The sequence below is a fragment of the Sardina pilchardus genome, chromosome 1, assembly GCF_963854185.1.
Source record: "Sardina pilchardus chromosome 1, fSarPil1.1, whole genome shotgun sequence".
NCBI lineage: Eukaryota > Metazoa > Chordata > Actinopteri > Clupeiformes > Clupeidae > Sardina > Sardina pilchardus.
Genome location: NC_084994.1, coordinates 32,246,718 through 32,274,455, shown reverse-complemented (window position 1 = coordinate 32,274,455; position 27,738 = coordinate 32,246,718). Strand labels below are relative to the sequence as shown.

Sequence of the window (27,738 nt, the reverse complement as noted above, 5' to 3'; positions counted from 1 at the left end):
AAAAAGTAATGGATGGATTTCCATGAAATTTTCAGGGAAGGTCGGACATGACCCAAGGAAGAAACTGTTACATTTTGGGAGTGATCCGTAATTCCGTCGAGATTTTTATGGCTATTATGTATTTAGCTTAGTGGTGTAATGGCATGGTATGGCCACGTGGTGGCGATCTGAATAGTTTAGGTTCAAATGTATGACAGCCTAGGAAGAACAATGCAGGCGGAGGTAGCTGCGCTCTCTGAGTGCTTTTCTAGTTTCTTTGTATGTGTCGTCTTTGACTGAGTCCAGTGCATTGGTCACTTTATCATAGCTTCTAACTTTACCAAACTTTACATACAGTGTTAGCCTATGCAGTTTACATGAAACGCTCTTGAATTCTAAGCTTTGTGTAATTGGTTCTTCATCTACAGCTGTCAGGACTCACTGCCCGGCACCTGACCCAGCTCCTGGTCTGCCAGCTGTCCAGTGACAGGACTTACTCCAAGGGGACCTGGAAGCTGCTCCTCACCAAGACCTCAGATGTTCTGGATGAAGCTCTCATCATGTTCTCACACATGGCCTCCAACATGGTAATGGGGGTGTTTTCGTTATAGAGACACTTTTTACATCTACTTGAAGTGACGTATTTAGCAGGCACTTTAATCTAAAGCGAAAAAGACTTGCAACAGTGAGTGAGTTTCGATTGCGGGCTAACCCATTGTCAGTTGCCACTGCCGGTGTAGCCTAACCACACCCGCACGATTGCCAAAGTAGTATTTGAATTTTATTCTTAAAAGCATTTGTTTTCTTTATGTTTCCACTCCTGCCAGTCTCTGAGTTTGATGGGTCCATCTGTGACTGATGTCTTGGATATTCTTGGGGAGCTCCGTCTGGAGTCTCTCAGTGACATGCAGTGGGAAGACCTCGACTTCATCTCCTCACTGTTCGGTGACAGTCTGCGGCCGTTCTTGCCGTTTGTCTCTGGAGACCTCCTGGAGTGTGTCAGCAGCAAGAACCTCTCCTGTGAAACCTACCAGTACATGTATGTATGATGCACATACTTGTATCAGTACTATTGTATTTGTATTACATGCATGTAACGTATGTCTACAAATTGTATTTACAGTAAAATGTCAATGCAAAAGATCACACACAGTCATGTACATAGGCCTACTGATATGATATGAAGACAATATGACACTTTGATACAATTGAGAAACTATGCTTTAACGTTGACAAATTATAACAATACCTGAATGAATTATCTTGGTTTTCGATTGGCCAATGTGGCATGTGTCCTACCTAGACCACGGCACAAGGAATGTAACACCACTCCTGTGTGTATCAGGAATTTAAATGAAATACTATGATGTGGTATATGTATATCACATATTATGTATACGTACAAATTTGTAATTATTACATTATTTTATCATCTCTTCTTCTCCAGTGTGGGTGAGCTGAGTCATCATTTTGATGACATGACAGAGGAGCAGGCCGAGGGTGTCATCAGGTTCTTCATCCTGCCCTTCCTGACCAGGAACACATCAGGTCAGAATTAAGACCCTTCCAAATAAAGTATTTTATTCTGGTTCTGTTATGGGGCTTTTCCATTGTATGATATCATTGTATTTTTGTACCCGTTGTTCGTTTCCCACTGCTACAAAGTACCCCTTTTAGCTAGCCGATTGCATTAGTAACGCTGAAGAAAACAACTGTAATGTCACATTAACGTCACCTCAACAGAGGTGGTACCAAAAATAGTACCAGTATCAGGTACCAGTTTTTGCTAAATGGAAAGCCAAAAATAGCGAGTGGAGTGGAGTCGAGTTGAGCTGAAACCCTGCGGAGGTAAAGCCCCATTAGTGTTCTATTGTAAGTACTGTATGATCACATTTATCTGTTCATTTGCAGACTCTGGATGCTTCTCCAACAACAGCATGGAATGGCTTGCAGATAACTATGGACGATTCTCTAGCCTTGTTTCTCTCGAAAGTCTGTTGGATCTCAACCAGGACTTTGATCCAGTATGTAACACATTATTTTCCCAATCGGTGACTAATCAGTCAATCACTGTTCATTTGTAGTACCTTGTTTCCTTTGCTAAATGGTGACTCTCTCTCTCCTTGTCCCCCTGTCTTTCTCCTTCCCTTTCTATCTCTCTATGTGTCTCTCTGTCTCTCTCTGACTCTCTCTCTCTGCAGCTGGAAGTGCTGGATCTTCTCAGTCCAAAGCAGATGGCGGAGTTGATGGTTCTGCCTCTCCCTCTTGCCCAAGAGAAAGATGAGGTCATCAACACAGTGCTGGATCACGTACTGGAGTCGCCTGTGGAGAGGAGTCTTCCGGCAGTTCTTGCTGTCACCATCGTCCTTGCCGCACAGGTGAAAGACATTTCTATTTAGGAAAAATGCTAGGTATTGATATAGGTATATACTGACTGAAATGTTTGGCATGGATTCAAATAAATTCACTACTTTACACACATTTTGTAGTATTTTCCTCTCTAATTTTTCTTCAGTGTTCCAAACAAATTATGTTAGAAACTATTTGGTATTGCTAAACAGTAAATTAAAACAATCCCCTTGAGATACTCTCATGTAACACCCGTCTCTGTCATTCTCCTAGGCTGACCTACCTTGCGAGTTCTACCTGACAATGTGAGTCAAACCAGCATTCCCATTGTACACATTTCTCTTGTTGTACCCTTTGGCCAAATTTTGTTAGCCTGACTCTCGCCAGACCCTTGCAGTTCCGCCATGCTCCACCAGAGGCGTTTTGCTGAGCTCCACACAAGGGTCTGGACGCGAGGGCAATCCAAACCCCTGCCAGTGATCAAAAAATGAGCAACCAATCAGAAGCGCCGAAGCGAGTGTTTGATTCAAATAACAATGGCGGCACGCAGCGAGGAGTCTTGTGCTGACATTGATTCTGCTATTTCAACCGTTTTGTCGAATCTATCGAGTATTCATTCTTTAAAAGATTAACAGAGAATAGTTTTGAAGACATTTATTGGTGGCAAGGATGTTTTTACTCTTCTTCCGACCGGGTTTGGCAAGAGCTTGAAGAAGCCTAGCACGTCATTCAAGATAACAGGCAAGTGGTTTATCAAATCACATGCGAGGATGTTTTACAAGGACCCGCCTTCAGAAATACATCTCCTATCGAGAAGTCCCAGATCCTTGTGTGAAGCAGACAGCGAAATACAGGATCTGGCGAAAGTCAGGTTAAAATTTTGTATCACTGACCAGGGAATTTATTATAAACATACCATAGCATTTGAGAGGTATTTCTCTCTTTTTTTTCTCTATGTTTATGCATTGATCATTTTTGTTTGTTTGTTTGTTTGTTTGTTTGTTTGTTTGTTCTTCCTATCCTTCGATATTTGATGATGTGTAGAATCCCAAGACTTGGTGAGTCTGTGGCATCAGTACCAGGATTTCTGGAGCCCATCATCAGAGGAGCTGTGGAGCAGCTGATCCAGCTCAGTCCAATAGGTCAGTAGCACACACACACACACACACACACACACACACACCTGTGTATACACACACACACAAACACACACTCAGAGAGACATTTTTCAAAAATTCATCTTCATCAACTCTTTTCTTTCTGGAGCAGATTGCTATAGTCCTGTTCCTCTCCCAACTCAGGTGAGATAATATTCTTTTAAGAGCAAATCTGACTGTAAATAATACATTGATACTGTATGCAGATATTTTGAGGTACATTTTAACAGTGAAAAAACGTGTTTACAAAATGTTTACATTTCACTTTTGTTACGCTCCATGTTTAGTGTCCTACAACACCAGTTAATGGTAAGTATTCAGTATTGCCACGTTTTGTGCACCAACGTTTTGGGAAAAGGCTGTTAAACTAATCTGGATATGTCTTTTTTTTTTCTATAGAAACCAGACTTTGTGAAGGTGTTAACAGGTAAATTCAATTGATGTCATATGTAAGAGAATACTAAAAGTTGAACAGACAAAATGGAAACCATTAAAGGAGTGGAAACCAACTGATCATGTTTGTCCTGTCAACAGCACCGTCCTGCAGTCCCATCTGGCAGCTGGACTGGTCCCCTGTAACGTCAGTCTGGAGCAGTATGCCTGTGCAGAGGTGAGATGGGTTAGAGGTGTCCTGAGTAACTTTTATCTAAACAAACATCTCTTTGGTCACATTCGTAGAATGATGTACCAACACTGAAAGACACAAACAGGCGAAGCGTAATATACAGTAGGAGTACAAAAATAAGCCGAATAAAAATGGTACGACAGAGAAACTCTGTGTTGCATAATAATAAATAATGAAAATGTTATATGATGCGTTACACATTAGACACAATGTAATATGCAGTATACTCTAAGTAAATAAATTAATAATAAACACTACATGATAAATAAGAAGGATAAAAATGCTCCAAAAGTGTAACGTTTTTTTAAAACTCCTGTGTTGCTTATCTGTCTGCACGGACAGCTGTCAGGATTCACTGCTCAACACCTGACCCACCTCCTGGTCTGCAAGTTGTCCAGCAACATGACCTACTCCAAGGGGACCTGGAAGCTGCTCCTCACCAAGACCTCAGATGTTCTGGATGAAGCTCTCATCATGTTCTCACGCATGGCCTCCAACATGGTAATGGAGGTGTTTTGTGACATGTTGTACTTTGTTTTGTATTTCATTTTCAGAATATTTTGGATTTTTTTATAACAGCAACAACAAAACACTCTTTGTTTCTCGTTCCTGCTCCTGCCAGTCTCTGAGTTTGATGGGTCCATCTGTGACTGATGTCCTGGATGTTCTTGGAGAACTCCGCCTGGAGCCGCTCGGTGACACGCAGTGGGAAGACCTCGACTTCATCTCCTCACTGTTCGGTGACAGTCTGCGGCCGTTCTTGCCGTTCGCCTCAGGAGACCTTCTCCACTGTGTCAGCAGGAGGAACCTCACCTGTGAAACCTACCAGTACATGTAAGTTCCAAAGAGCGGCAAAGTTGGTAACTGGACATTTGGTAACTTTAGCTGGGTGAGGATGGGTGGTGGTAGCGTAGTGCGCTAGCCTTGAAGTTGTGGGTTGAATTCCCAGCTTCCACGGTTGTGCCCTTGAGCAAGGCACTCAACCCCCAAGGGGCTCCAGAGACAATGGACCTTGTTAGGGCCATGGGCATTTCTAGGGGAGGCTGGGGGAGGCAGTGCCTTCCCAAAGATAACCCCTGCCCCCCCAGAGAAATGATCTGCGACGGGCGAAAAATGGAAAATGCACACCCATACTCATTAAGACTATTACTCATGAAGTTCTAGTCATACTGATATACAGGTGTCACTTGTTGACAGAGCACGATCTTAGGTTTCTGATGGTATTAAGAGCTAGTTGCTGTAATACGGGTCCGCGAGAAAATCAATATGAATTTAGGCTAGGCCTACATGAAATGTAATATTAACATTCTGCATTATCTGCGACGGGTGAAAAATGCAAAATGCACACCCATTCTTCTGTGTTGGATTGCTCACGAAGTTCTAATCACACTGATATCACATGCATATCACCGGACAGAGCACGATCGTAGGTTTCTGATGGTATTAAGAACTAGTAGCTGTAATAAACAGATCGCGAGAAAATCAACCTGAATTTACATGAAATGTAATATTTTTTTCTTTCAATCTCCACAACATTACCCTCGTTAGAAAATCTCGAGCTTGAATTTGTTCAACCCAACACCTAGCAATAAACCATATAAAAAAAATGGCAGACCTTACCAAAAATGAGGATATGAAGCATTCATTTGTATAAGCCATTCCCGAGTAGCCTAATCCAGTTTTTAAATTGCAGCACATTTCTACTTGGTCTATATGTGACCCTGCAAGGTGAAATCAGTTGCTTTGCGCACAATGCTATTTTGAGAAAATCCACAACAAACAAACTTCCGGGTTAAAATGTTGAATTTCACGTTTTCGCATAATTCGACGGTATACAACATTTCACAGAAAAACATACGTTTTGACTGTTAAACCCGGTGAAGATTCAATACATTAGCAGTAATTTCTGTTGTCCACGCCACTTAAAAAGGTGATTTTCTACTCTTCTGGCATTGTCGTGACGGTTATCTTATCTTTTTGTAATACCCTTATTATACATATCGTTGGAAAGCTTAGCGTATGGCCGTTCATGTAAGCACAATAACTTTACACCAAATACAATAAATTTGACCGAAGCGACTGGTTTCGCCTTGCAGTGTCACATACAGTATGACATTTTTATGCTATTTTATTATGCATTAATTGTTTTGTGACTTTGAATTGTATACCGTAATCAACAATTCCTTCTTCTCCAGTGTGGGTGAGCTGAGTTATCAGTTCGATCACATGACAGAGGAGCAGACAGAAAACGTCGTCAAGTTCTTCATCCTGCCCTACCTGTCCAGGAACACATCAGGTCAGAATTAAGACAAGGGTCTCTCTATGCCATAATCAATTTTTTATATATACATATAGACTTTATTGTCTGCATCAGTATGTCTGCATTATTTGATATATTTGATATTTACATACAGCACAAATTGCAGAGCTATCTTGCCCCGGCGTAAAGTGCCGTTAACATCAGAAACGATAACTATAAAGTAGTTTCCACACTGACCAATGATAAAGAAGATCTCTCTCCTCATGTTGATGAATGTGATGGATAAAATGTAATGGATTTTGATTTGCTGTCAGCTTTTTATCATTCTCATAATCGCTCTGATGATGATACTTTGTTGACGCTATTGTTATACAGTAGCCATCATTCTTTGTTTTAACGACGTTTAAGATTTTTTATATACTTTATATAACTGATTCTGTACATGGGCCACTCCTAGATCCAGGATGTATCTCCAACAATAGCATGGAGTGGCTTGTCAACAACTACGGACAATTCTCTGGCCTTGTTCCCCTCAAAAGTCTACTTGATGTCAACAAGAACTTCGATTCGGTAAGTGATGTGCTTTTTTCATATAGGAAACACTGATTTCAACTGTGTATCCGTGTGTGTGTGTGTGTGTGTGTGTGTGTGTGTGTGTGTGTGTGTGTGTGTGAATGACACATGCTTTCTAGTCAAGCGCCGCTTTACATGTCTATCCCACCCCTTATTTGATGAAACATGCACCACTATGGGCTGTAATGTTAAGATTTAGTTAATGAGAAGCAAAATCTTACTCAACCTTTGCTTCGTTTTCCTTTCATGAAAATGAAAGGTAATCATAGTTGGCTTGCTGGCTATTAGCCCATCCAAGGCTAACACCAAAAACGTATGGAAATCAATTCAACCAAACACATTAGCATAGATTGTAAAGCTCTCGATCTCTCCGTCTCCCTTGTTTGTCCCCAGCTCTCCGTCCTGGTGCTGCTCTCTTCCCAGCAGAAGGCGGAGCTAATCCTCCTGCCTCTCGGTGGCGTTCCCCCCGATCAGGAAGTCATCAGTGTGGTCTTCAACCACCTGCTAGAGGCTCCTGTGGAGACACAGATGCCCGAGGTCCTGCATCAGCTAGTCATCATCTCCCAAAAGGTAAAATGCTCCATAGACAATACCTCTTTTTTAGATTTCAAACAATTCCTAGAAATTTGGAAATGTCTTAAATGCTTTTTTTAAACGAAATCACTCCGTCTCAATAACTTCAGGAGACATGTATTAATACTGATTTTATTTTGACATGTTATTTCTTCACAGAACGAGATACTGTGTCTCACCCTTCAGTTAGTGTAAGTGTGTGGTTCAGATCTTATTTACTGTCCATAAAATTATTCATGCACTGCACACAAGTGTGACTGCTGGTGTTTTAAACATTTTTTTAAACGTTGAGGGCACATGCACCTTTTGCTAACATCAATATTATAAATAGTTACAGTGATCATTTTTAAAAATCCAATTTTCTCCCCCCAGATCCGAGAACCTGTTCCTGGGTCTGTCATATGTGCCTCTTGAGTTGGAGCACATCATCTACACAACTGTAGATCAGCTTAGAGGGAACTCACCACCAGGTTCATTACTTTTATATGCAATATGACGCTGATATCTAAGCTGTATTTATAGTATATAAACACACAAAATGATTAGCGTGTAGCCTAAATGCACCTTTGGCATTTTCGACTCCGGTAAAAATGTATTATATAATCTTGTACTTTTGTACTTTGTGTACAAGTGTCAAACATTCTTGTCTGTTTTTTTTGTTTTGTTTTGTTTTTGTCTGATCAGGTTGTGTTCTTCCACGGCCACCTTCAGTAAGTGTTGCTATGTGTTGTATGTGCCATGTTGATTTGATGATATTTAATGATTTGATTGTGATATACTGTGTAGTCAGATATACTGACTCTGTCTCTTTCTTTTCCACACTAGTGTCCTTTCACAAGAGTTAATGGTAAGTTCATCCTCAGGCAAAGTCAGTCTAATCACATGCAGTACATACAGTATTATCTGCAATGGATGCTATCATCATTATCATATTATCTCTGGAATGTTGGAATGTACATAATATTGTCCTGTGATCTTTGCAGAGACTGGAATTTGCTACAGGACAAACAGGTTTGCACACCCACTTTTTCTGTATTTCTTCTTGACCTAACGCCAAGAACATTAACAAATTTAGAAGATTCTGTTAAATTTACAAAGCTAGGGCAGTGTAAGAACATTGGAGTTTATTTAATATATCTATTAATTTATGTACCAATTTATGTTGAGCTCATATGTCAGGAAGACCCACGAGGAATTAGGAGTTTAACAATACACTTAAGTCACTATTCGGTACAATGCATGAAGTTTGCGATACGATTGGTTTTTTTGTGCCCACTACTGCACACCTCATGAGCTGGAACATGTTTGTGTTCTCACAGCTCTGGGCTGCAGCATCTCTTGGATGAGGGACAAGTACCCTGCCAGTACAGCGTGTCACAGTACGCTTGCGCTGAGGTGAGCGGCCATTTGAACTCATTCTTGTCTGTGTCTTATCTCTTTGTATGTGTCGTCTTTGAATGTGTTAAATGCTTCTAATGGGGGAAATTTTTTTTAAAAGTTTACATGAAAAGCTCTTGAATTCTAAGCTTTGTGTAATTGGTTCTTCATCTACAGCTGTCAGGACTCACTGCCCAGCACCTGACTGAGCTCCTGGTGTGCCAGCTGTCCAGCAACAGGACTTACTCCAAGGGGACCTGGAAGCTGCTCCTCACCAAGACCTCAGATGTTCTGGATGAAGCTCTCATCATGTTCTCACACGTGGCCTCCAACATGGTAATGGGGGTGTTTTGAGACAATTTTGTCAGAGAGATAGTTTATACATCTCTATAATAACATAAAGTGACCGATATTTTAGCAGATAATGGGTGTGGGTTCCGAACCCAGACCAACCCACTGTCAGGAGGCACTATCTGCCTCTGCGATTTTCAAGGTATTATTTGGAATTCCTGTTTTAGACATTCTTTTGTTTTTTGTTCCCGCTTCTGCCAGTCTCTGAGTTTGATGGGTCCATCTGTGACTGATGTCCTGGATATTCTCGGAGAGCTCCGTCTGGAGTCGGTCAGTGACACGCAGTGGCAAGACCTCGACTTCATCTCATCCCTGTTCGGTGACAGTCTGCGGCCGTTCTTGCCATTCGCCTCTAGAGACCTCCTGGAGTGTGTCAGCAACAAGAACCTCTCCTGTGAAACCTACCAGTACATGTACGTATGATGTAAAGTATTGATACAAATTGTATTAAAAGTTTTAATGTATAAAATCAGACACATCATGAAATATGATATAGTACAATACATTATGATATGAGACGATATGACACAATTTTATCAGACACGATACGAGAATACGACAACTTAGAGCACCAGTACTACCTAGGTAGTTACCTATCTACAACACAATGAACTTAACATTTCTTCTGTGTATATCTAACTGAAAATGAAATGAAATACCTTGCTGTTGTATACAGTATGTACATCACATAGCATATACCCAAATTATTATTACCCAAATTATATAATTATTATATTATTATATGACTATTTGAATGTTTTGTAACTTCTTCTCCAGTGTGGGTGAGCTGAGTCATCATTTTGATGACATGACAGAGGAGCAGGCCGAGGGTGTCATCAGGTTCTTCATCCTGCCCTTCCTGACCAGGAACACATCAGGTCAGAATTAACACATGGGTCCAAAAGAGATCACTTTTTTGTCCCACATGTTCTGTCACACTGGTAATATTTGTTGTTGGTTGATTTTATAGTTATAGGTTCATATCCAGTAAATTCCCACCTACTGTATAAACCATGGAGGGGTGAAAATGCAGTTATTTTATTAATCGTCTTGTTGTTTCTGAGCGTATCACAGTTGCGTGCCATTTAGTCTCACGTAAAATAGTTTCTGTATCTTGGCCTCTAGGAGTGACTTAGTTTTTATATTCCTCCTGTGAGTATCATAAAAGCAATGACATTATGCTAATGGCATAAAAAGCGTAATGTTTTATGAAGTTAATGTTGTATAACAAAGTTAATGAACTTTCAATGCATTATCATTACACATTCAATCCAATACGTTTCTACTTATTTTTCATTAACACTGTTCTACATTGTGCACACAGTGTGTCAGTTGGATTGAGTGTACTTGAACATTTTTCTCACTGGTTCTATTTGTAGTCTATTGTACACAAAACTAATGCGTTGAAAATAACACAAATTGTGTTGCTTTTTAACACTTCTCTATGTCCAGGTAGGGACAACACCGTTGGTGTTGCTTCTAATACATTTGTTTTGAGAGTGTACTGTAAGTATGATCAAATTTTATCTGTGAATTTGCAGACTCTGGATGCTTCTCCAACAACAGCATGGAATGGCTTGCAGATAACTATGGACGATTCTCTGCCCTTGTTTCTCTCGAAAGTCTGTTGGATCTCAACCAGGACTTTGATCCAGTATGTAACAAATTAATTTCCCAATCAATCACTAATGAAATAATCACTGTTAATTTGTAGTACCTTGTTTCCTTTGCTAAATCGTGTCTCTCTCTCTCCTTGTCCCCCTGTCTCCATTCGGTCTTGTCATGTCTCTCTTTCTCTGCCTGCCCCCCCCCCCCCCCATTCCTCTTTTTCTCTCTCCCTTTCTGTCCCTCTCTCTCTCTCTTCCCTCTCTCTCTCTTGCGCTTTCTCTCTCTGCAGCTGGAAGTGCTGGATCTTCTCAGTCCAAAGCAGATGGCTGGGTTGATGGTTCTGCCTCTCCCTCTTGCCCAAGGGAAAGATGAGGTCATCCACGGTGTGCTGGATAACGTACTGGAGTCACCTGTGGAGAAGGAACTCCCGGAAGTTCTTGACCAAACCATCGCCCTTGCCACAGAGGTACAGTACATCATCTTCATTACTAGACATAAGTATTGGTGTCTTACTTATGGGGTTAATGAATTTTGGAAGACTGACTCAATTTTGCATATTTTTGTCAATACATCTCTTTGGTTGACGTAAACAAAATAGATATTTAAAGGATATAGCTGAACAGCAATGTACAGTATTAGTTGAGCCTGACCCTCATCATCATTCTCTTCTTCCTTATGAATGAAGTTTGGAGCACCTTGTGAGTTTTATCAAGTAATGTAAGTCAATTTAACTTTTCAATATTACCCAAACATGTAGTGTTTAAGTACAGTATTTAATGACAATTCTTGAAATATTTCAGCTTTATTTCTGCAGCTGTGCACTAATCTCATGTAATATTGTCATGTGACTCTTGTATCTATCTATCTATCTATCTATCTATTTGTTTGTTGTCGTGTAATGTCATCTGACTTTTTGTGATTTTTGTGTTGTTTTGTAATATCATTAAGCTCACGGTTTGAGTGTTTATGTTAGCATTACTGTGACTCTTGACGTGATGTGTGATATCTGTAGAACCCCGAGGCTCAGAGAGGCCCTGAGTTCAGTACCAACGGAGCTGGAGCCTGTCGTCAGAAGAGCTGTGGAGCAGCTGCTCCGCCTCAGTCCGAGAGGTAAGTACTTTTACATCAATACCGACCTTTCTAAATCCTTTGAACCAATGCTCTGGCACATTCGTAAAAAAATACACAACTGTGCTGTTTTTCTGCATCAATTCATTGTGTAGTAGGTCAAATGGTGGGTGAAATGATGATAATAACGAGTTATCATTACTCGTTGCTTACCAAGCTTATATTTCAGCAATTTCAGTGAGGTTTTCTTTGGTCGTTTGAGCTTTGCTTGTTGACTTGAGTTCACAGTCTATTTTTGGGGATACTGACCACAGTCTGTTAACATATACCACCTAAAACCTTGTTGTGACATGAATAGCTTTCTGTTTCCAAAAATAATCAATATTCAATTACTTTGGGGAAATAAAAGAAGTGCCTTATGGTGATCAATCACTGTTAGTGTTGGTTATATAAAAAAATGTCTTTAGTCATTTGACCGGTTTGGTACTAAAACAGTAAATTTGTTCTGCTGTGACTGTAGGAGCTACAGTATGGGCTTTGGCAGACAATTGATTTGAGAAATGCCTAACATTTAAACAATTTCAGATTGTTTTAGGAATTGGACCAAATGTTGCAACCGACTAGTCCACCTGATGTTTTCAGTTGCAATACTTTTTTTGTTACCCTGGAAATTTGAATTGTGTCCGCAAGATACTCTGGCAGTGAGCAATGATGCACCAAAAAAGGAGTGGGCAAGCTAAACGACACTTTCGTTTTTGGTCGTAGGTTTATCCAATTGCGTCGAAGTCCAGAATCAGTCAGAGCAAACATTGGTCATGGTGTTATCCAATTGCATGCAGGGAGATTCTCAAATGCATGCTTGGCGCCGCCCCTCGAGTTGGGCCATTTTCATTATTCACGGCCAGTCCTCTGAAAGATTCCAGGGTCTGGTTTACTACCAGCCTATTTTTTTGTAACCCCACATTTGTGATTTGAATGTTAATTTCCCCATTGTTTCTTAACAGGTTGATAAGTGTATGTAGTTGTTTCAATCACTTGGAACCTTGTTTTGAAATTGGTGTTGGTGGCATGAATGGTTTTCAATGTGATACAGAATGTACAGTACATGGGTTTCCGTGACAATTTATTTTTTTGTAACTCAGTGTTGAATCATGTGTGTCGGCAAGTTGAATGATGATGTTTACTGACATTTGTTCAAAGGCTGGAGGTGTTTGTAGCATGTGTCATGCAATACAGATGTCCTATTGTTTCTCAACAGGTTGATGTTGTTAGTGTCATATAGACTTGTCATATAGTCTCTTTCAATCACTTGGAACCTTGTTTTGAAACTGGTGTTGGTGGCATGAATGGCATTCAATCTGATACAGGATTTACAGGAGTTTAAGTGATAAATCTTTTCTTTTTGCAACCTGGTATTTGTGATTTGAATCTCATCTGAATCTCATTTGAATGTCTGGTAGGGATGGTAATGCTTGACTCAAAGGCTGGAGGTGTTCTTGAATATGTCTCATACAACGTGATGGTTTCCCCATTGTTTCTCAACAGGTTTACATGGTGGGAAGTTCTATAGTCTATTTCAACCACTTGGAATATTGTTTTGAAATTGGTGTTGGTCTCTTGAATAGCATTCCGGTTGATAAAAGTATACATGGGTTTCTCGTTGATAATTGATTTTTTTGCAATCCAGTATTTGTGATGATGTGATAATGTTAATTTCATCAAAGGCTGAAGGTATTAGTAACATGTGTAATGCAAGATGGTTTTCCCGTTGTTGGTCAACAGGTTGTTATTGTGGGTACCGTAACATCTCTTGCGTGAAATTGGTGTTGTTGGTGACATGGCATTCCATTTTCCATAACATTTACAGGAGTTACAAACTTTTGTTGAAAAGTTTTATAGATTGTTTCAGGAAATCTGCCAAAAGTTACAACACGGCTAGTCAATTGCAACAAAAACGGACAGAAAAAAAGTGAAAAGGTAACTGACTAAGTGAATGAATAAAAGAGAAAAAGAAGTGTGTGTCAAGTGTAAGTGAGTGTGTGAGAGAGAGAGAGTGTGTGTGAAGTGTGAACAAGAGAGAGAAAGTGTGAGAGAGCAAAAGAGTGAACAAAAGAGAGAGAGAAAGAGAGAGAGAAAGAGAGAGAGAGAGAGAAAGTTTGACAGACCAAAATAGTGAACGGGAGAGAATGGGAGAACGTACAGTACAGTGAGAGCGAGTGAGAGCGAACGAGAGAGAGAGAGTGAGAGTGGTGGAGGAGGCATCCTGTTGGGCATCAGTGATGATGCCCATTGCCACCCAGTGCCCTCCCACTGCTACTGCATGACCCGCTCTGTGTGCAGCCACCAGGCAAGAAAAACTGTGAGTACAAAGACAAAAAACAGAAACGTTTCGACGGTTCGCAATGTTCATATACTATTTTCTTTTTCCCTTTTTTTCTTTTCTACCTGGGTTAGATTGCATTTTGCCTCTTCCAGCTGAGGTGAGAGAACTTTTTGATAACATAATTACCCTTCGAAATAATATTTATACTCAGCCAAGTATATGTAAGTTAAACTTCTGTGCACTTGATTCTGACTCCTACTGTTGTTTCATTTCATGTTTAGTGTCCAACAACACCAGTCAATGGTAAGTGTAACCAAACCAGTCATTGAAGTTAGCCGATTTCTTTTCCTGTGTGTCACAATCATTTTTCTCCTCTTAATCCATCTCTCATTTTCCTTCTGTAGTGAGCCGAATTTGCGATGGTGCAAACAGGTACATTTAATTCATATCATTATTCATATCGACTGAAATAATAATAATTTAAATCGAAACATTGGAGTTTCAGTGTGCAGGATACAGATGTTGTAATCATGGAGATTTTGTACTATAGCAGTACATTTGAAAAGTACCTTGTTTTGATGAAAGAGGAGAACCACACACACCTCTGATAAGTAACTAAGTCAGATTTCTGATATAGCCCTGAGTATATCATGTTTGTCCTGTCCACAGCACCGTCCTGCAGTCTCATCTGGCAGCTGGACTGGTCCCCTGTAACGTCAGTCTGGAGCAGTATGCCTGTGCAGAGGTGAGATGGGTTAACCCTTCAGTAGGTACCGTCAAAGATCCTTCCGCTTTAACCCTCTCTGGTACCGTCAGCGGTGTGGTGAGAATGTTGGAAAATGAACGTTCTAAAGAATATCTGAATTCAACATTGGAAATTGTTGCGGAACAGAATATTTTCTTAGAATGTTTAAAACTCTGAAAGGTGTTCTCAAAGGTGCTCTGAGTAACTAAGATGCAAATAAATCAAGCTTAGCATAATTCTTGGAACAATGCACTGTGAGCATTCATTCGAAATGAATACTCAAGAAGAACATGGATTTGATTGTCAATTCACTGTGACTTACTGTTTATGTGTTTGCATGGACAGCTGTCAGGGTTCACTGCACAGCACCTGGCTCAGCTCCTGGTCTGCAAGCTGTCCAGCAACATGACCTACTCCAAGGAGACCTGGAAGCTGCTCCTCACCAAGACCTCAGATGTTCTGGATGAAGCTCTCATCATGTTCTCACACATGGCCTCCAACATGGTAATGGGGAGCTGTACTTTGTTTTGTATTTCATTTCCAAAATATTTTGGATTCTTTTATAACAACAACAACAACAACAACAACAACAACAACAACAAACACTCTTTATTTCTTGTTCCTGCTCCTGCCAGTCTCTGAGTTTGATGGGTCCATCTGTGACTGATGTCCTGGATGTTCTTGGAGAACTCCGTCTGGAGTCGCTCAGTGACACGCAGTGGGAAGACCTCGACTTCATCTCCTCACTGTTCGGTGACAGTCTGCGGCCGTTCTTGCCGTTCGCCTCAGTGGAACTTCTCCACTGTGTCAGCAGGAGGAACCTCACCTGTGAAACCTACCAGTACATGTACGTAAAATATTCATAGAATTTGTGTAACATTATACAGTATGTCATACCGTTATGATGTTATTACACATGTGGCTGTTATTCTGTCACAAAATACATGTTCTCGTAACTTCTTCTTCTCCAGTGTGGGTGAGCTGAGTCATCAGTTTGATCACATGACAGAGGAGCAGGCCGAGGGTGTCATCAAGTTCTTCATCCTGCCCTACCTGTCCAGAAACACATCAGGTCAGAATTGTGAATGTTCCTACACAAATATTAAATTTTCATTCATTGTTTATTTTAAGGATACACATTTCTATATATTATATATATATGAATGTAAACTGTACATAGCTAAACTTTTTTTTTGTTTTTGCTTCAACAGATCCTGGATGCATTTCCAACGACAGCTTGGCCTGGCTTCTCAACAACTTTGGACAATTCTCTGTCCTCGTCTCTCTCACAACTCTGGCCAATCTCAACGGGCAGTATGATCCAGTATGTAGCACATCGATTTCAGTGTCTCCTCATCGTCTCTACATCTCCTGTCCAAATCTTTCCCCCATTTTTCCTCTCTAGTCTCTCTCTTAGACCTGGGCTACACCAGGTGCTCAATTGAAGCGATCCAATGGAAAAAGACTGGTCTGGGTTTTTTTTCCTTTTTTTTTCTTCAATGTGCACGTTGCTACCATGTCTGGTGTAGCCAGTTGACTATAGTGGACGCTTCATCGTTGCAGCATACTGTATGTACGCTCGGTGAATGGAACTCCCCAGTCACGTGCCAGTTGTACTGTAGCTTTCCTGTTAGTCGCCTGTTCACCCTCTCCTCTCTCCTTTCCTCTGTTTCCATCCCCTCTTCCTCTCTCTCTTCTTCCCTCCCCTCTTTCCCCCACTTCTTTTTCTCTTCGCATCCTCTGTCATCCTCTCTTCTTGACTGTCTCTTTCTTTCTACCTTCTCTATGTGCACACATTGTTTGATAGAGGTTTTACCTCAAGGTTTGTGTGACACATTATAGGCTTCACTCTGACCCTGTTTTTCAGGCTTGTTGAGTGTTCGACTTACAGCACTTATTAAAAGAAAGGAGAAAATTAGTTATTTTTTTCACTGAAGAAGGCATAGCTCTGAAAAAGGCGTCTTATGCAAAGTGCTGCCTTTATTTTAATGCGTAACACAATTATATCACGCACACATTCTATCATAATATATTAATTAATCTCCATGCTCTCTCTCTGTCTCCCCTGTTTGTCCCCAGCTGTCCGTCCTGGCGCTGCTCTCTTCCCAGCAGAAGGCGGAGCTTATCCTCCTGCCTCTCGGTGGCGTTCCCCCCGATCAGGAAGTCATCAGTGTGGTCTTCAACCACCTGCTAGAGGCTCCCGTGGAGACACAGATGCCCGAGGTCCTGCATCAGCTAGTCATCATCTCGCAACAGGTAAATCACACACCTGCTGAAATTTGACAGAAATGGACATTGATTCAGTAATTAGTTAATAATAACATAGATATTGAATTGTGTTTTGGGATTACATTTTTAACTAGACATGCAATTCCAAGGAATTACCAGTACATGAAAATGCAAAAATAGATAGATAATATAGATATGGTTACTAAGGTGTAGCTAGGGTAAACATGGTGGTTGCATAGTTTACAGAGAGTTGATAGTGTGAAGGTAGACAGTTTAAAGCTGAAACATTCCAGTTCTAACTTAACTAATGATTTCTATTCATATTAAAATGTTGATTAGCTAACTTAGCTAATGATTTCTAGCAGTTACGCTAAAAATGTTAATTATGCTAGCAATGCTAACTTTACTAACAATGCTAACCAGGTTGATTAGCTAACTTAACCGATGATTTCTAGCAGTAATGCTAAAAATGCTAACTATGCTAACAATGCTAAATTTGCTAACAATGCTAACCAGGTTGATTAGCTAACTTAGTTGATGATTTTTTACAGTTATGCTAAAAATGCTAACTATGCTAACAATGCTAACCATGCTAACTAGCTAACTTGCTAGTGAGGACTTTTATTTTGAAACATTTGTTGCTAGGGTTAGTTTTAGGATATGTGATTTGTATCCGGTGTCATGTTGTATAATGCTAAATAGGTTTGGTTGTTGATGAATTGAACACCTCTCCAGTGGATATCTGAAATGTAACACCTCTCCAGTGGATATCTGAAATTTTGAACTAGATATATATCCTTCCTTCCTTTTTTTCCCTTCACAGATCGAGATTCCATGTTACATACTCCAGTTAGTGTAAGTATATAACGATTTATATTAGAAAATGACACTATCACCAATGATACTCTTAGTACTGTAACTGAAACATGGGGTTGTCTCGTCCTTTGTTATATACATTTGATTATAACTACATTTACATGATGAAATCAAACCATTGTACAGGTGAATAAATGAAATAATATAAATATATAAATGAGTATGGTCAGATGTTTGAGATGTTGAACAGCAGTTCCATATACCAGTAGTAATTCCCCGTTATTGTGCCGGTCCCTCGTCCTTTTTTATATACATTTGATTATAACTACATTACATGATGAAATCAAACCATTGTACAGTTGAATAAATTATTTAAATGAAATAAATGAATATGATCAGATGTTTGGGATGTTACCTGATGCCAGTAGTAATTCCCCGTTATTGTGCCGGTCCCTCCCCCAGATTGGAGAACCTGAACGTGGCCCTGTTGTCTGTGCCCCTGGAGCTGGAGGACGTCATCTTCACCACCGCAAAGAAACTGAGAGCGAACGCACCACTAGGTCCGTTTTCACTGTCGTATTAAACTGTGCTTTATTTCTCTGGTTATGTACATGTCTGTCTGTCGGTCTGTCTGTCGGTCTGTCTGTCTCTTTAGCTAGCTAGCTACAACTGTTTTTGGTGACACCAAAACGAAATGACAGTGAAGCTAGAATCATTACATTTCTGTTATCAGTTAGATAGTCATTAAAAAATAATTATAAACTCAAAAACGAATTTAATTATTAAATATTGTATTATTAATAACAAATGTTTTTTTCCTCTATCTAGGTTGCAGGCTTCCTCTGCCACCTTCTGTAAGTCTCTTTATGTATAAATATTTTTTAGATTAAAAAAAATACATATTTATTGTTACATTTAAGGAGTACTTTGTTCTTTGACTGTATTTATGACACTTTACCTTTCTTTTCCACTTTAGTGTCCTATCACAAAGATCAATGGTAAGTCATCGTAAAAATATAGATAGTTTGACATTATTACACTAACAATAAGAACGTTTATTTTCCTTCATCGTTCCCTCATTGTGAGCCTTTTTTTTCATACTCCCCACAGAGAGCGAGATCTGTAACAAGATTAACAGGTATGCAAGTTACGCAACTAGTTCTTTGATACAGAGAGACACTCATGACCCAAATAGGTTTGTGCTCACAGCCTCACACCTGAAAACATATCATGAGCTGGAACATGTTTGTGTTCTCACAGCTCTGGGCTGCAGCATCTCTTGGATGAGGGACAAGTACCCTGCCAGTACAGCGTGTCACAGTACGCTTGCGCTGAGGTGAGCGGCCATTTTAGTAAAATCTAGTCAAATCAAGATAACACAAGATAAATAGATCAGTTATAAAATTCAGAACTTATTGTGTATTGACATAACTGTGTAGAAATACAGTTCTAACAATGTGTTGATGTTGTCAACAGCTGTCAGGACTTACTGCACATAACCTGACCCACCTCCTGATGTGCAAGCTGTCCAGCAACATGACCTACTCCAAGGGGACCTGGAAGCTGCTCCTCACCAAGACCTCAGATGTTCTGGATGAAGCTCTCGCCATGTTCTCACACATGGCCTCCAACATGGTAATGGGGAGTAACAACAGACAAACAAATAACAATACTAGTCATGAAAGTACAGTAGTAGTAGTAGTAGTAGTAGTAGTAATAGTAGTAGCAGTAATAGTAGTAGTAGTAGTGGCGGTGGTAGTAGTAGTAGTAGTAGTAGTATAGTAGTAGTAGTAGTAGTAGTAGCAGTAGTGGTAGTAGTAGTAGCTGTATTCCTTTGTTCCTCTGTTCTTTCTTGTTTTATTTCTGCTAGTTTAACCCTCCCGTTGTCTCCTTCAGTCTCGTCCCGTGTTCGGACCTTCTGTATCCGCCGTGTTGGACGTCCTCGGTGAGATCCGGCTGGACACGTTCAGCCCCGAGGACTGGAGCGATGTGGACTTTGTGTCCACGCTGTTCGGGGACAGCCTGCGGCCGTTCCTACCCTTCGCCTCCGGCAGCCTCCTGCACTGCGTGAGCAGCCAGGACCTCACGTGCAAGACCTATCAACACATGTAGGTCACCATTCTTCTGTTGGCACTCCTACAAGATTTTATGCCTTTTTTTATATTTATATTTATATTTATATTTTATTTTATTTTTTTATTTATTGTTTATATCTTTAAGGGTTAATGAGAAGGGCATCAAGTAGAGTGGAGCATCAAAACAGTGGCCAATTAAATCAATTCAATTAATCTGTTAGCTAGTCCTGTTTAAAAGCAGAGTATGCAGTGCTTGATGTGACATGAGAACAGATTGGTTTTACTTGTTTGTAAAACCGGCCTTGATTTGTTCTTGTGGTGTGCATGTCTTCATGATTGTTTTTTCTCGTTTTTTTCAGAGTGAGCGAGTTCAGCCTTCATTTCGACCGCATGAATGAAATGCAGAGGGGCGCAGTACTTCGATTCTTCATCTTCCCCTTCCTGAACAAAACAAGCTCCAGTAAGAATTTTTCATACATATTTTTGTTTTATAGGGTTTCTATTTTTTTCAGATGATATTTTGTGTTTGTAATGACTTGAAGTCATTATTGTTCCTTTTGTTGAATGTTATTCCAGACATTCTGAAATGATGTATGTTGTAATACTTTTGCTTTGCTGTTTTTCCCTCAGTTGGTGGCTGCAACAATAATGACAGTGTGGAGTGGCTGGTGAACAACTTCGGGGCCTTCTCAAGCATACCAAGCCTGGTGGAGCTGGTTGAGGCCAACCCACACTTTGATCCGGTACGCTACCTTGTTTACTCATGAAACGGCATATGCTGCACACAGCTACAGTATGAATGAATTTCACAGGCCAGCACAGATTGCATACCATCACCATCACTTCATCCCCCATGAGGCTGTTGGCTCCTACTAAGAGTACTGTAAATTATTAATTATTTTAGTAGAAGAGCCGGGTGGCTTTTTTTTACGTATATGAAAAAACATCTGTCCTGTCTTGGTGTCGCTGAGCTTGTCAGTTACTCTGACAGTTAGAATACAAGAAACTCTACAGTATGGCTTGTCCTAGGCCCCTTCTCAACCTCTCTCTTCGATCCTCGATGCCTGCTCCTCCAGGCTTGTTCCCACTGATCTATAACTAGCACTGGATAGACTATCCCATTGCTGCCACCCCATCATTCTCTATCTAGATCAGTGGGATCGAGGAAGGAAGGAAGGGAGAATGTATAAAACACCCAATGTTTCTCCTCGATCCTCCAGGCTCGTTCCCACTGATCTATAAAGAACACTGGATAGACTGTCCCATTGCTGCCACCTCATGATTCTCTATCTAGATCAGTGGGAACGAGGACCGAGGAAGGAAGGGAGGATAGATAAAAAGACGAATCAGAGGCACCCCTAGTCTCTCTCTGAGCATGTCAGGGACCCTCTGATGTGTCCTGGTGTCCCTCTAACGGTGTCCATTCCCGTCCTGGTTCCTCCGCAGCTGGCTGTGCTCGCCGTCATCTCCCCCAAACAGACGGCCGAGCTGATGGTTGGGCCCCCGCGGGATCCTGCGGACGCGGCCGAGGTCATCGACCAGGTGTTCGACCACCTGCTGGAGGCTCCGGAGGACGGCCGGCTCACCGCCGTCCTGCACTACCTCGTGCTGTTCTCACAGGAGGTGAACACACACACACACACACACACACACCCGTCCTGCACTACCTCGTGCTGTTCTCACAGGAGGTGAACACACACACACACACACACACACACCCATCCTGCACTACCTCGTGCTGTTCTCACAGGAGGTGAACACACACACACACACACACACACACCCGTCCTGCACTACCTCGTGCTGTTCTCACAGGAGGTGAACACACACACACACACACACACACACCCGTCCTGCACTACCTCGTCCTGTTCTCACAGGAGGTGAACACACACACACACACACACACACACACACACACCCACACACACACACCCACACACACACACCCGTCCTGCACTACCTCGTCCTGTTCTCACAGGAGGTGAGTCAGACAGAAATGGCTGCTTCCACACACACACACACACACACACACACACACACACACACACACACACACACCCGTCCTGCACTACCTCGTCCTGTTCTCACAGGAGGTGATTCAGACAGAAATGGCTGCTTCCACACACACAAACACACACACACATACACACACACACACACACACAAACACACACACACACACATTTGGGTTGGATTGCCTGAAATCTGGGTTTAAATCCGACCCAGTGGTCATTTCTCGATCCCACTTCTATATTTCTCGCTCACTCAGTTCTGCTGAATCATGTCAATCTCATTTGTTATACCTCTTTTAACGCTTAACATTGAAGTGTACTTCTATGACAGGAATAGACATTAATAAGCAGTTTATACGATTTTCTATGTTTACTTTCTACACAAACTCATGTTGTTTATTGGTGAAACAAAGTGTAATATACTGTGCATCATTATAAATTCAATGTCCTTGTTTTTTTTTAGGTCCTGATACCATGCCCATCCTATCAAGCAATGTAAGTATATTGGAAATTAGTTTGAATTTATTCTCTCTTACAGCCAATTGGTGTCATTCTTCAACCATCTACTGTAGTCTGTGGGTATTTGGTTAAACTCATGATGGTCCATACATTTCTAAATGGTTAATGATTAAAACACAATCACGATCTACAATATAAATTGGCAATAATGAATTTTAGAGGTCGCCATCCATAATCTGATAGGCTATTGTCAGGTGAAGTGAGCTCCTTCTAGTGTTTTCCAAGACATTTTATTCCCTCTCTTGTTCTCCGTCTGGTACAGTTTCCGAAGGCTAGACCAAGCGTCTTTGTCTCCCGCTCTGGAAGCTGTTGTCTTGGACACCACCAGCCAGCTGAGACCCTCCGTGCCACAAGGTGCAGTTTTAAATGAAAGTCGTGCTGCAGTTCAGAACATTGATGGGTTCAATGAAGGATCAAACTGTTTTAAAATCATGTCTCAAAGTCATGCTTAAGTCCAGAACATAGATGGTTTTCCTTCAGTTTTATGAGAATCAATTTAAACGTTGTTTTAAAACTGTAGGTTATGTTATGCTCACTGACATCAGTCTAGTTGTTTTAAAACTGTACTGTAGGTTATGTTATGTACACCGACATCAGTCTAGTCATTTGTTTGTTTGTTAATTTGTTTGTTTGTTTTTGTTTCGTTTTCATCCAGGTTGCCAGCTGCCTATTACAGCCTCGGTGAGTTTTATAACCAACATGCACCTTGTCATAAAGCATAATAATGTAGTCTCTGTATCCATCTTGTTTTATTATACCATCCATTTGCGATGACTGTGATTTGCGAGAGCTGATATATGTTTATTTTTGTTATTATTTCATCATCATTACAACAACATATTATTTTCCCATCTTTTAGTGTCCAGCCACCCTTGTCAATGGTAAGTTTATTGTGCCTCTAGTTCCTTAGTGTGGGATGAGATTTAAGGACATGATATGACATGAGCATAGCCATGGATAGCTGAATGAATGTCTTTTTTTTGCTATACCTACCCTGCAAAAATCAGAATCTTAACAAAGTTATTTATTAATTTCAACAAATTCACTTTAATTTTCCCACTTGACAGAGACAAGACTGTGTGCTGATATCAACAGGTTTGTACTATTTACAACTGTTAGAATGATATAAAAAAATGTGATGATAATAACGATGATAATAATAATTATAATAATAATAGCAATTTATTCTAGTGTTTTATTTTGTATTATACTGTACTTTTTAAATTATGTGACGCTAATTACGACTTCTATCTGGATATATTATTTGATAAACAGGGTTAATGTTTGTGGGTCATTTTCACTTGTTTTGCTGGACACATCTAAGGGAATGGAAGGAACACGATGGCATATTCATTTTGCTTTTTTTTGTGATCGCAGTGACGAGTTGATGTCATCCTTGTCATCGGGAATCATTCCCTGTAACGTCAGTCTTGAGACATTTGCCTGTGCAGACGTGAGTGGTGGAGTAATCAGTGAATTAAGTGATCCATTGGATGATTGTCTGTGTAGCATTTTTATTGATGGATGTGATCGATTGATCGTTTGATTGATTGATTGCAAATGTTTGTTGTTTTATTTGCACCAACAGCTATCAGGGTTCACTGCACAGCACCTGACCCAGCTTCTGATATGCAAGCTGTCCAGCAACAGGACTTACTCCAAGGAGACCTGGAAGCTGCTCCTCACCAAGACCTCAGATGTTCTGGATGAAGCTCTCATCATGTTCTCACGCATGGCCTCCAACATGGTAATGCTTGGGGGGTCTTTTGTGACAGATAGCAGCATCGTTATTGCCGAGACTGATTCTCACTGGTGGTCTCACTGGGTTTATTCTTTGCTTCTGGCAACCCTCATGCCTGAAGTTATTTTTTTGTGAAATAAATGAAATGGTTGTCCTTTGTAGAGATGAATAGTTTAGTACAATCGCTTGAACAACTGTTCACTGTACTGCTTTTTATTCCTGTTTTTTTCTAACGTTATACCGTTATGGTCATTCCTCCACCATACCTCAAAGCTAAATACTGTGGCCTCTTTCTTTTTAGTCACTTGCGATTGGTGGTCCATCCGCAACCAATCTCCTGGATGTGCTGGGTGAGATCCGACTGGACAGGTTTGCCTCGGACGACTGGAGTGACATATCTTTCGTCACGACCCTGTTCGGTGACAGTCTTCGGCCGTTCTTGCCGTTCGCGTCAGGAGACCTCCTGCACTGCGTCAGCAGGAAGAACCTGACCTGTGAAACCTACCAGCACATGTATGCATGATATTTGTGTATACAATGATATAATATACACTATCTAACAATTGACATGTTATAATTGCATAGTACACTATCATTATGTTATTTTTTTCACATTTAAGAGTTTCTCTGCTATCTGTTGAGTCTTGAAGTCTTCTTTTCTTCTTGTGATTCTCTTCTTCAGAGTGGGAGAGTTCGATCAGCAGTTTGACCACATCCCTGAGCCACGCAGAGAGGCTGTCCTCGACTTCTTCATCAAACCGTTCCTGGCCAGAAACGCCTCAGGTATTGGCGCACGCACAGCTAGACCATACCCATGATGTTAGGTTTACAGGCTAATCAGTGCCAGGCTTATCAGAGAAAACAACAGTTGAGGCCACAGCCAGAGGAAGGTGACTTTAGGAGTACAGTATATTGTAATATACCTTTTTGTTTGCTTGGTCGTTTTTTGTATGTGGGAACAAAAGGATTGGGGCTGCTTCCAACAAGATCAAAGTTCTTCTATTCCGTTATTGACAGTCTCTAAGAAGTGACCTTCTGCAATCTGCCTGTTTTTCAGCGTGCCGCACAAATGACAGCGTGGCGTGGCTTCTCAACAACTTTGGGCGGTTCTCCATCTTGGTGCCTCTCAGGGACCTCCTCGCCCTCAACGACCTCTTTGATCCTGTAGGTCACCTAAAGATGACTTTTATTGAAGAGTGATTTAGCAAACGTTACATTTATTTGGGACCAATATGAAAATAATAATTTTTTTATGTAAGATTAACATGGAAAGGGATTTAGTCTCAATTTTATGTCTAATTCTCTCTCTCTCTCTCATTCTCTCCCTCCCTCTATTTCTCTTTCTCTCTCTCACTCTTTCTCTCTCTCTCTCTCTCTCTCTCCCTCTCTCCCAGGTGGCAGCCCTGGCCTATCTCTCCCCCAGACAGATGGCTGAGCTGGTCGTTCTTCCTCATAGAAACATGGCCATCCACGCGGTGTTCGACGCTCTCACTCAGCCTCCAAGGGACGCCCAGTTTCCAGAGTTCCTTCAACACCTCACCATGCTCTCTCGAGAGGTAGGCCTCATCATTTAAATCTTCATTCCAATACACTCATCTACATATGTTATGGCATTTGCCAGTCTTTGCCGGGAACGCCGACTTTTAGGGCAAATATGTCTTCACCTTTCTCACCTGATTACAGTATTTCTAACCTGATGGCCTTTCTCTCATGGCATTATCTGAAGTGTTGCTCCATGTAATTTTATGGAACAGATCCGGTTGTGAAAGGTCACATATCTGTTGTTAAAATAACTGCTCAAATGTACATGAAGAAAAAGAATTGAGGTCAATATTGATTTTAATTCAATATTTTTGTTTCAAACCAAGGTCATGATCCCATGTGACTCCTATAAGACCATGTGAGTATAGACCAGGGCTGATGTCTTTCTGTGAACAAACATTTGAGACATTTTAGTGTCTGTCACATGTATTTTTACATGTTCAGTATATTCTACATAGAACAGATATTGCATGTCTGCCTTAACGTTGCTGTCTTTTCCAATGTGCCTCAGCTTTGAGAGGCTACACTTGGCCTTGTCGTCTGCTCCTGGTGATGTCGAGCCTGTGGTCTGGGCCGCTATACGCAATCTGAAGCAGACCGCACCACCAGGTTAGTCTCCTTTAAAACCGACTAAACAGGAATTCCAAATTATCTCACATTCATGAAGGAAATGTGTGAAGAAATGGTAACATTTCATCCTATAATTGTCTATGACAGGGAAAAATGAATGTAGACATTACTATAAATATTTCTATGATGTTGCTGCGTGACAGTAGTTAGGGATTTATTAGATCATATTCAAATACATAATGTTACAATGTTACAATATGTTGGGGAATAAATAAAGAGATACAGTATATGACATGTGTTGAGAAAGACATTTCTTTTGTTTTGTTATTTTAAACAGAGTGCGTACCTGAAATTGAGGTAAGATTGCAAATCAATAATTGCTCTAAGATGAAAATATAGTTAATATATATTGCACTCATTATATTTTTATATACATGTGTGTGTGTGTGTGTGTGTGTGTGTGTGTGTGTGTGTGTGTGTGTGTGTGTGTGTATGTGTGTGTGTGTGTGTAAACATATCATTTTGTTTGACATGTTTTTTTCCATAACCTTACAGTGTCCAGTGACAATGGTTAATGGTAAGTTTTGTGTTCAAAAACAGCCCTCATCTTACATAATAAGCCACACTACCATTTGCAATGGAATTCATGCATTCATGTACACCCTTTTTCAGAGACCATGATGTGTATGGGGGTGGATAGGTACGTCACTTCCTGTCTTGTCTATGAACATAACACTGTGCATTTATTTTTACTCTCATAATGACACTTTTATTTTTACTTACATGTCTGTCAATTCATAACATCCGTATGAGTTTAAAGCATGTCGATTTACCATTATGGAATTTTGTTTACCCCACAGTTCTGGACTGCAGCAACATCTAGAGGCTGGAGCAGGAATTGAAGTCCTTTGCGGCCTCGATCTACATGAGTTTGCCTGCGCAGAAGTAAGGATCTCAATAAGTTCATGTCTGTGTGGTTCAATGGTCGTACTGTACATATTGTGAACTTGAACTTTTTGATGTTTTGAACTGGCACTTAACCTCTCTTCTCTACAGCTGTCAGGACTCACTGCACAAAACCTGACTGAGCTCCTGGTCTGCAAGCTGGCCAGCAACAGGACTTACTCCAGGGAGACCTGGAAGCTGCTCCTTACCAAATCCTCTGCCGTTTTGGATGAGGCTCTCATTATGTTTGCACACAAAGCCTCCAACATGGTATGAACTTGAGTTAGATAAACACTGT

General features: G+C 40.7%; 1 protein-coding gene across 5 annotated transcripts in view; it reads left to right on the top strand.

Annotated features, from left to right (window-relative positions):
• The window catches only part of mslnb (mesothelin b), a 99,201-nt gene that overhangs the window by 25,639 nt on the left and 45,824 nt on the right, over positions 1-27,738 (top strand). Inside the window, exons 46-112 of one of the 5 annotated variants that reach the window (XM_062542459.1) lie at positions 408-566; positions 807-1,018; positions 1,427-1,527; positions 1,891-2,003; positions 2,181-2,357; positions 2,602-2,633; positions 3,373-3,470; positions 3,598-3,629; positions 3,773-3,794; positions 3,885-3,912; positions 4,020-4,095; positions 4,453-4,611; positions 4,733-4,944; positions 6,306-6,406; positions 6,828-6,940; positions 7,337-7,513; positions 7,676-7,707; positions 7,889-7,986; positions 8,201-8,226; positions 8,342-8,363; positions 8,500-8,527; positions 8,836-8,911; positions 9,071-9,229; positions 9,446-9,657; positions 10,022-10,122; positions 10,786-10,898; positions 11,142-11,318; positions 11,538-11,569; positions 11,865-11,962; positions 14,375-14,400; positions 14,525-14,546; positions 14,648-14,675; positions 14,913-14,988; positions 15,334-15,492; positions 15,624-15,835; positions 15,960-16,060; positions 16,200-16,312; positions 17,068-17,244; positions 18,041-18,072; positions 18,496-18,593; positions 18,862-18,887; positions 19,010-19,031; positions 19,144-19,171; positions 19,294-19,369; positions 19,510-19,668; positions 19,930-20,141; positions 20,468-20,568; positions 20,739-20,851; positions 21,555-21,731; positions 22,587-22,618; positions 22,905-22,996; positions 23,298-23,323; positions 23,502-23,523; positions 23,710-23,737; positions 24,020-24,095; positions 24,231-24,389; positions 24,685-24,896; positions 25,066-25,166; positions 25,441-25,547; positions 25,778-25,939; positions 26,252-26,283; positions 26,437-26,534; positions 26,833-26,852; positions 27,051-27,072; positions 27,168-27,195; positions 27,356-27,440; positions 27,552-27,710. In XM_062542459.1, the coding sequence (XP_062398443.1) occupies positions 408-566; positions 807-1,018; positions 1,427-1,527; positions 1,891-2,003; positions 2,181-2,357; positions 2,602-2,633; positions 3,373-3,470; positions 3,598-3,629; positions 3,773-3,794; positions 3,885-3,912; positions 4,020-4,095; positions 4,453-4,611; positions 4,733-4,944; positions 6,306-6,406; positions 6,828-6,940; positions 7,337-7,513; positions 7,676-7,707; positions 7,889-7,986; positions 8,201-8,226; positions 8,342-8,363; positions 8,500-8,527; positions 8,836-8,911; positions 9,071-9,229; positions 9,446-9,657; positions 10,022-10,122; positions 10,786-10,898; positions 11,142-11,318; positions 11,538-11,569; positions 11,865-11,962; positions 14,375-14,400; positions 14,525-14,546; positions 14,648-14,675; positions 14,913-14,988; positions 15,334-15,492; positions 15,624-15,835; positions 15,960-16,060; positions 16,200-16,312; positions 17,068-17,244; positions 18,041-18,072; positions 18,496-18,593; positions 18,862-18,887; positions 19,010-19,031; positions 19,144-19,171; positions 19,294-19,369; positions 19,510-19,668; positions 19,930-20,141; positions 20,468-20,568; positions 20,739-20,851; positions 21,555-21,731; positions 22,587-22,618; positions 22,905-22,996; positions 23,298-23,323; positions 23,502-23,523; positions 23,710-23,737; positions 24,020-24,095; positions 24,231-24,389; positions 24,685-24,896; positions 25,066-25,166; positions 25,441-25,547; positions 25,778-25,939; positions 26,252-26,283; positions 26,437-26,534; positions 26,833-26,852; positions 27,051-27,072; positions 27,168-27,195; positions 27,356-27,440; positions 27,552-27,710 (6,405 nt within the window). The remainder of the gene's footprint in view (positions 1-407; positions 567-806; positions 1,019-1,426; positions 1,528-1,890; positions 2,004-2,180; positions 2,358-2,601; positions 2,634-3,372; positions 3,471-3,597; positions 3,630-3,772; positions 3,795-3,884; positions 3,913-4,019; positions 4,096-4,452; positions 4,612-4,732; positions 4,945-6,305; positions 6,407-6,827; positions 6,941-7,336; positions 7,514-7,675; positions 7,708-7,888; positions 7,987-8,200; positions 8,227-8,341; positions 8,364-8,499; positions 8,528-8,835; positions 8,912-9,070; positions 9,230-9,445; positions 9,658-10,021; positions 10,123-10,785; positions 10,899-11,141; positions 11,319-11,537; positions 11,570-11,864; positions 11,963-14,374; positions 14,401-14,524; positions 14,547-14,647; positions 14,676-14,912; positions 14,989-15,333; positions 15,493-15,623; positions 15,836-15,959; positions 16,061-16,199; positions 16,313-17,067; positions 17,245-18,040; positions 18,073-18,495; positions 18,594-18,861; positions 18,888-19,009; positions 19,032-19,143; positions 19,172-19,293; positions 19,370-19,509; positions 19,669-19,929; positions 20,142-20,467; positions 20,569-20,738; positions 20,852-21,554; positions 21,732-22,586; positions 22,619-22,904; positions 22,997-23,297; positions 23,324-23,501; positions 23,524-23,709; positions 23,738-24,019; positions 24,096-24,230; positions 24,390-24,684; positions 24,897-25,065; positions 25,167-25,440; positions 25,548-25,777; positions 25,940-26,251; positions 26,284-26,436; positions 26,535-26,832; positions 26,853-27,050; positions 27,073-27,167; positions 27,196-27,355; positions 27,441-27,551; positions 27,711-27,738) is intronic. The other 4 variants (XM_062542476.1, XM_062542467.1, XM_062542492.1 and 1 more) reach the window with 4 other exon arrangements.